At 41.2% G+C, this 8,318-nt stretch overlaps 1 protein-coding gene across 1 annotated transcript in view; it reads left to right on the top strand.

Annotated features, from left to right (window-relative positions):
• Pmar_PMAR019586 (hypothetical protein) overlaps positions 1-2,807 on the top strand; it is a gene marked incomplete at both ends in the record, with an annotated part of 4,574 nt that extends 1,767 nt beyond the window's left edge. The window contains 7 exons of the mRNA XM_002772307.1: positions 337-373; positions 405-555; positions 942-1,072; positions 1,570-1,728; positions 2,088-2,165; positions 2,345-2,416; positions 2,685-2,807. Coding sequence (XP_002772353.1) covers positions 337-373; positions 405-555; positions 942-1,072; positions 1,570-1,728; positions 2,088-2,165; positions 2,345-2,416; positions 2,685-2,807 — 751 coding nt within the window. The remainder of the gene's footprint in view (positions 1-336; positions 374-404; positions 556-941; positions 1,073-1,569; positions 1,729-2,087; positions 2,166-2,344; positions 2,417-2,684) is intronic.
• Between the last annotated feature and the right edge of the window lie 5,511 nt (positions 2,808-8,318).

Genomic DNA, 8,318 nt, shown 5'->3' with positions numbered 1-8,318 from the left:
TTCGAAATCAATTACATTTTTCCCCAAAAATTTTTGATAATTTACCAACTTTTTGTGTAAAAATGCAATTTTTGTAACGTTTTTTCCGATTGGTTTTAACGAACTACTGGAAATTTGAATTATCTTCTTAAAAATGTAGCGAAGCGAAGACAACATTGACGTGGAAATATCGTGGTGGTGCTGCTTTATCGTAATCACTTCGGGGTGATTCTGGTAGGATGAGTTTGTTAAGTAGTTGTGACCTTTCAGGACTTCCTCGACTGCTGAGCGACAAAACGTGTCCGCTTGTTGCTAGTCCACATCTTGTAAGGGAACGAATATTACCTCCACTTGCAGATGTGAGAATCTTTTGTGCATGCGTGCAACAGCAGCAGTAGTTGTCGTTGTTATATGGTAATTCTCAGCTCGCCCTTTCCTTCTCCGCATTGTGGTCGGCGACATTACCGTGTTTGTTGATGGCGTTGAAATATGAAGGAGTTTGCGATCCGCAGTACTTCCAGGCGAGAATATGGCCTCGCATAAAGCCACTATTCAGCGCTAAGGAGATATCAGTTGGTGAGTTTAGGAAAAATGAATTTGTGAATGTTATTATGGTGCGTGTGAAGTTGATATGCAAATATAGGAAATATGCGTAGACTCTCATAAACGATGTTAACATTGGAGTTTCACCACCCTAGTGATATGAAAAACGTATTTCACGACTACTGCATATCACCGCGAATATCGCATTTTTCACCGAGTTTTACGACGCCACTTCACGTAAAACGGGTCGTGAAACTCCATTGTTGAACATGTGATGTGATGAAAGTAACCTTTTGAGGTTGTTATTGCGACATGTTGTTCATCATCATTAATTCCTAACACGCAGTTGCATATCAAATCGGCACGTATCGTATCGTTAGGACTCTGATGCTGCTGGTGTATTAGCATTGTCATTTCAGAATGTGTAACGATCCTTATCCGGAATCTCGATCTGTTTATCAACAACATAACGGCAAATGACGCTAGTGAGGTTCTAGTACCCTTTGTGTTGAGGTGTATCGAGTTGAAGGAGGATACTATCATTCAGGAGGTAACACGTGCTTCTGGTTAATAGTGTAATGGAGTTTCATTCGCGATGTGGAAAACACTAGTAAAAACTCGTGGAAAACGATTGTGTTATCGGTCGCGGAAATATACACGGAATTAACATGGAGTATTACGCCACTTTATGTTGTACGGGTGAAAGTTGTATGAAATGTTGTATAATTATATTTTATCGAGAATTGTTTTATGGATGGTAACAGATATTGAAATAACAATATCACTATAAGCGGTCTTTGCTGCCGACTAGAAAAAGGTCCACCTGCACATCCCCCTAATTTTGAATAACTAGAGTTATACGATTAATCATGTACCATAAGAAAGCCTTTTTCGAGTTCTACATGAGTTTGTATCCAATCATTGCATATGTTCAGCAGCGCGGTTTGATTTCTTGGGATGCTCAACAACAGAGCTCATTTGGGAGATGCTGATGAGTTCCTATACCGCTTGGGGGTATATTACGTATTTCATTATGAATCGTTTTAGGTGTTTACTCGTTTGCCTCTACTACAACGACGATTCGAGTATACTACTTTGCAGCACGTCTTGTTGCCGAGAATGTTGAGGATGCTGACTGACGCTAATGAGGGTGTCTCCACCAGAATCCGATGTTTGATCATAAAATGCATTCAAGAAATGCTCCCGGTGAGATTACTATTTTCTCTGTGTGTGGAAATATATGCACATGGTCGACTACATATGTTGGAAATATGTGAGAAATTATCGTTGGTTTTTGTACACTTCGTATGTGGACTCTTTTTAATGTAATGAGAGAATTCACGAGCTCAGTTGAGGAAACCGAACATATATTCTCTGGGAAAATATGCACATGGTCAATTTCATATGTTGATGAGAATGTGAAAATTATGAGGAAATTTTGGGAAATTATTGTTGGTTCTTGTACATTTTTCCCCCGGATTCGTATGTGAATTTCGTATAATTAGTGAGGAAGGCGAACTTATATTTCAACACTTCACTGAGGAGGAGACGATTTTTTCTCTCAGGTTCTGGACAATAGCACTGTTGTTGGTGTTCTGTTGAAGGCGCTCACTGAGACTACTGGAACAGATGGTTCCGCGCAAGTGAGTTATGAAGCGTGGGAAAATATACAATCACATGTGTTGGTGATAATATAAAAATTTCCGAATTTGTATGTAAATTCCTAAATTGATGAGGAAATCATTGAGCTCAGCTGAGGGAAGCGAGCACTGGAGTTATGAATCGCTTGATTCTCCTTATCGTATGATTTTTTACATTGCAGGTAGTCGCAGCGTTAGGGGACATTTACGAGAAGATAAGTGAAAATCTCGGTGCTAAACTGTCGGCGACTAAAGTAGGATAACTGGGGGAAAGTTTGGAAGGATTTATCATTGGAGTTTCACCCTAGTGACGTGAAAAACACTGGCGAAAAAATATATTTCACGACTACCGCGAATATTGGGGTTTTCACACAGTACTACGCTACTTCACGTAAAACGGGTGAAACTCCAATGTATGCATGCAGATCACCTTCGTTCGCACGAGAGTCTTTGATAATATTTGTACTTTTCGTGAGGGTGTATACTAGGATTAGAATTATTATGAATTTGTTGTTTTCCTAGGTTTTACCGTGTGCGCTGCCTCTTATGGCAAATGAGAATCTATCGTACGAGCAGTGGTCGCGCATAAATACGATTGTTAGTGGTATGGTTGAAAGAGTTGCGAATTGGCGAGAAAAAGAGTAAGTAGGAGAGGGCCTCTGATGAGAATATGCATATAGTGAACTACATGTGTGAAAATTATTGGTGTTTTAAAGTGTAAACTTCCATAACTAGTGAAGAAACTACTGAGCTGAGCTGAGGAGAGGGAAGGTTTATTCCTTCAACGCTGTTGCTGATTTCTATTTCTGCAGTTATCGGCACCGAAGTGATGCTGGTCGGGAAGCATCTGCTGCGCTTGGCGGCTCCGCTCCGCCTCCTCCCCCACTATCTAGTCGGAAATCAACCTCATCAGCGGGTTCATCGGGGCCGGTGGACTTCGACACGCTTCTTATGGGGGCTCCTGTGCCCTCGGGGGCATCATTATCATCGCATCGGTGAGTGTGGGGAAATATCTGTGTTGGTGATAATATGAAAATGCTGAGGAAATTTTGATAGTTTTTGTACACTTCTACCTGAATTCATATGGGATTTCCTATAATTAGTGAGGAAATTTCCGAGCTGAGCTGGAGAAAGCAGATATGAGTTCGTCCAACACTGGTCGTGCATCTCGTGATTTATAATATATAAATTTTGGGGATTTTTTCATGTACTTCTTCTTGCCGTGCTGTAGCTAGGTCTCGCTCGTTGCGGAACTAAATTCGAAATTGCAAAATTACGGTTCGAGTAGGAATATTTCTTAGAGTTATGGAATTGATAAACATGTTGAATTTAACTCACTTGAGCCGCTCAAGCTGAGCGTGGGTATCGTATGAATATCATAAAGATTGCGAAGCATATCAGTGACACAACTTGTATATAAAGCTTTGAGACTCGAATTTTCACAGGTATATATATGCGTAGTTTTATCTAGGAGAGCGCTGGAAATTTGTTGTTTAGCGTTAATACAAGATTGAAGTTATCGTTTGAATAACTCAGGCCATCTCGAGCTGCGCCGCCACCACCTGTGCAGCCGATTCGACCAGTTGATGAGTTCCCGTTTGCTCCGATGAAAAATCGGAAAAATGAGAACTTCGCTCCGCCTAGTTCAACGAGCAGTTTTACATCAAGCTCGTCACCAGAGATCCCACAGAACGACTTGTTGGGTGGTGCGACTAAGAATACCAGCGTCGATCTGCTCAGCTCTGGCGCGGATGATTTCGGCTTCGCTCCGCCTAAGCAATCGTCTCAGTTGGCTACAATTGATTTGGCTAATCTCTATAATCAAAATTCTCCCCCGAAAGTTTCTCAGAATTTTGACACTGGCATGTCTCGGTTTGTATCAGCTAATGGGACGAAGACTGGCGCTGATCCGAAGCGGTTTGGTGTTCGAAATTTGGGTGATGAAGACCCCTTTGCTGGGCTTTTGTGAGAGAGTATTCACACATCGTATTATTACCACAGTTGTGTTATTGAGCATCGTAGACTGTCGTATTATCGAGTTTATCGGGTGGTTTTGAGTTCCTTAATACTAGTGTTGGAATATATGATCGCTTCTCTCGGCTGAGGTAAAGAGTTTTTGTGAATAATTATAGTGGTTTATATACGACTTGGATGTTCAGAAACCGGAGAAAAATTTTCGTAAAATTTGTTAAAATTTTACACTATTGGAGATTCGATCGATTATAGTTCTTACTCCTCCGCATTTGAATGGTTCGGTGGCGGTTTGTGGTAGCAGTGGTTTTCGCGAGCATCGTCGGAATTGACGGTTTGCTGGAGTTCCCCGTTCCTGTAGTCTACCAGAAGTTCTCTGATACACTTGTGGGGAATATCACACTTGGGGTAAGGGAAACCGCGTGGTGTGTGTTTCTAATGTGATGGATTTATATGGAAGATTTATTGATAAATCGATCCCTAGCCATGTGGGAAAACGTTATAGGTTGCTACATGATAGATGATTGGTTCAGCATGATGTATTAACTGTGTAACTACTGTATTAACCACGACTACTATGGTTCAGCATGATGTATTAACTGTGTAACTACTGTATTAACCACGATTACTATGGTTCAGCATGATGTATTAACTGTGTAACTACTGTATTAACCACGATTACTATGGTTCAGCATGATGTATTAACTGTGTAACTACTGTATTAACCACGATTACTATGGTTCAGCATGATGTATTAACTGTGTAACTACTGTATTAACCACGACTACTATGGTTAAGCATGTATTAACTGTGTAACTACTGTATTAACCACGATTACTATGGTTAAGCATGTATTAACTGTGTAACTACTGTATTAACCACGACTACTATGGTTAAGCGTGTATTAACTGTGTAACTACTGTATTAACCACGATTACTATGGTTAAGCATGTATTAACTGTGTAACTACTGTATTAACCACGACTACTATGGTTAAGCATGCATTAACTGTGTAACTACTGTATTAACCACGATTACTATGGTTAAGCATGTATTAACTGTGTAACTACTGTATTAACCACGACTACTATGGTTAAGCATGTATTAACTGTGTAACTACTGTATTAACCGCGATTACTATGGTTAAGCATGTATTAACTGTGTAACTACTGTATTAACCACGAATACTATGGTTAAGCATGTATTAACTGTGTAACTACTGTATTAACCGCGATTACTATGGTTAAGCGTGTATTAACTGTGTAACTACTGTATTAACCGCGATTACTATGGTTAAGCGTGTATTAACTGTGTAACTACTGTATTAACCGCGATTACTATGGTTAAGCGTGTATTAACTGTGTAACTACTGTATTAACCGCGATTACTATGGTTAAGCGTGTATTAACTGTGTAACTACTGTATTAACCGCGATTACTATGGTTAAGCGTGTATTAACTGTGTAACTACTGTATTAACCACGATTACCATAATTCCCTACATATTCATTGTCAGATATCCGAGTCTTTGATCGGTCCCCAAAAGTGTTCCGAAGCCTGCGTGCATTTAGCGGTAACACAGAGTGCTAGTGAGGCCCCAAACGTGGCATGTAGCCGAGCAGTTGATACAGAAACTTGTGGAGTGTGTATACATGAGTCGATAAAAGCTGATAATTCCTCATCACAATATGTGAGTCTATGCAAGGATCTGTTACTAGCGGTGGTAACTCTTTGTTGTTAGTATTTCGCGTTGGATCGGTCGCCTGAGCTGACCGGTGGTTTCCGAGGGACCCCGCCGTTGTACGTTTGTCTACGTCAAAGTAATCGAACTCTTACAGGGATATCGCGATCGCTGGGAGACGTCCAGTTTTATGATCCACCGGTGAGTTGAACTTTATGCAATTTGTTGTTTTGGTGGTTTGTGTGTTATTATTTTTATGGACATCGGAGAGTGGTTTTGGTAGTGTTGGTGCGGATGCTAGTCGTAGCTCTCTAGAGTTTATCTTGGTATGGATGTGTATATATTCATATAGTAACTTAGAAGCCTATTCTGATTTCGACCGTACTGCTGCTTGTAGTATTCTACCACTTAGCCGAACGCTATAAGATGTCTGAGTCGGCACTTGTTATTGCAACATTGAAATTGTTATTTTTATTCTGTTATTGCATCGCGGTGACAGCTCAGCTTAAGTGCTAATAATAGTAACTGAGGAGTATAGGTAACCAGTAGCTCACTAGAATAGAAGCCGTTAGTCGCATTTCATTTTTGTATTGGTTTTTCTCCACACATGTTCACAGTATGCTCTATTTCGACGGCTCTCTGTGTGTCACTAGGTGTTGAAACTAGAAGGTCTCCTGCCGAAGAGGAAAATATTCGTACGAGTCGTATTGAATCCAGGTGGGATGCAATTGGAACTTTGCATAGAGCTAATTCTCATTTTTCAACTCAGGTTGGCTCGAGCGTTTTGACATTCCATGTCGGAATTGCTCTACTGTGAATCGCTTAGTTGTAAAAGTGCCGCAGTTTAAGGAGGGCGTTGATCGGTGTGACGGGTATTTTCTTGAATAGTTTTTTCCGGCGGAGTTTTTCGCCTGAGCAGATTCGTGGATCAATACGCGTTGCCTGCAAACATGGCAGGAGATGAGAATGAGCTGACAGAGATTACTGTTGATTCAGTTCGTTTTTGGCTACAAAGTAACGGGGAGATTTTCATGGGTGTGAAACTAGAAGTGGCACTTAGGCTCGGAGCATGTTTCTGGACAGGAACGACGGCAGTTTTACCGCAATACATTCTATCTTTGCTTTTATGAAAGCTCAATGGCTCGGAATGGGAAACTCATTGGTGAGTAGAAGCTAGCTGTGGCGACACGAAAGACGATTTGATGACAGTGTGGTATGAAAATGGAGATTTGTCTCCTCTCACACTTCAAGAATTCAGATCAGCCCTGGACATTTTCTAATGGACTATATTCGAAGAGAATTCGCGAGAAGAAGCGTTGAACTAGGGGGCATATTGAGAGTGTATAGAAATGTGGAAGTGATAAGACTACTTGGGGTCCTCTTTCGGATTCAGAAAAGCGACTCAACTGAGCTCTTTGAGCAGGAGAACGTGATTGTTGTATTGCTCGTTATTAAGGACCGTTCTCATTGAACTGAGTCCTTTTTTGATGCCTTTCGACGCAGAAAATCTTTATGCGTGTATACGACCTCCTCGAGATGCGTTGATTGTTCTACGACAGGTACTGTGGAATTTCAAGTATCGTCAGCAGACGCGCAAGCTTTTGTAAGTGGTGGAAGTCCTCGTGTTGTGGACACTCCTGTTTGATTTTCGGAATTCTATCCGTTTTACGTGAAGTGGAGTAATACTCTGTGAAATTCGCGGTGAAATACAGCTGTTTGTGAAATATGTTTTTCATATCACTAGGGTGGTTAAACTCCATTATACAGGTAGCATTTGTTATATTGATGGGCATTGGAATGCCGTTGAGCTGCATGGTTACGATACTACTGCATGCGGCGAAGCTGAAGAGGTGTAAAAGAAGGATGAGAGCAATACGGTAAGCAGTTCACTTCATTTTGCGCATGTGTATTTGCGCAGTACAGGTATCACTCACAGCGGCAGCAACTCGATCAAGAGCTCCTCGACAGACAGATGCAACTTGAGAACACGGTAAGGGGGGAGGGAATTCTGTCACGCGCCACGAAATTATACGTATGTGAATCAGGTCGCATCTGGTGCACCACCTCCTGGTTTTCCGGTTCTGGATTCTCATACGGGCAACCCGCCGAGTGGACGCGAATGACACTTTTATTATTTTACTACTGTAAACAGTTTGATGTTTTATTTTCAAATACTTCTTGTTTGAAAACGAGTTCTCAATATCAGCTTGTTATTGATATGAGTGGGTCGTAGTCACAGCTTAGCACTAAAGCGGTTGTCAAGACCGCTTTGTCCGAGTGCACTGTGGGCATACTTCAATCATAGTGGGAGGGAATGAGGATCCACTCACATTCGCACACGGTTTTTTTTTGCTCAGAGAACGCTAGGAACGTAATTTTGAACTCTGGATGGCGAGTGGAAAGTACCGAAAACTGTTGTTGATAAGGAATTTTTGAGCAGTGTAGAGAAATGCTCATTCTCAAACAACCACGGAAATACTCAATCACGTCTCTGTGGTGAGGCGG

The sequence above is a fragment of the Perkinsus marinus genome (assembly GCF_000006405.1).
Source record: "Perkinsus marinus ATCC 50983 genomic scaffold scf_1104296961438, whole genome shotgun sequence".
Lineage (NCBI taxonomy): Eukaryota > Perkinsozoa > Perkinsida > Perkinsidae > Perkinsus > Perkinsus marinus.
The sequence above is the reverse complement of the archived record's forward strand: the minus strand, read 5'-3'. Positions and strand labels throughout refer to the sequence as shown.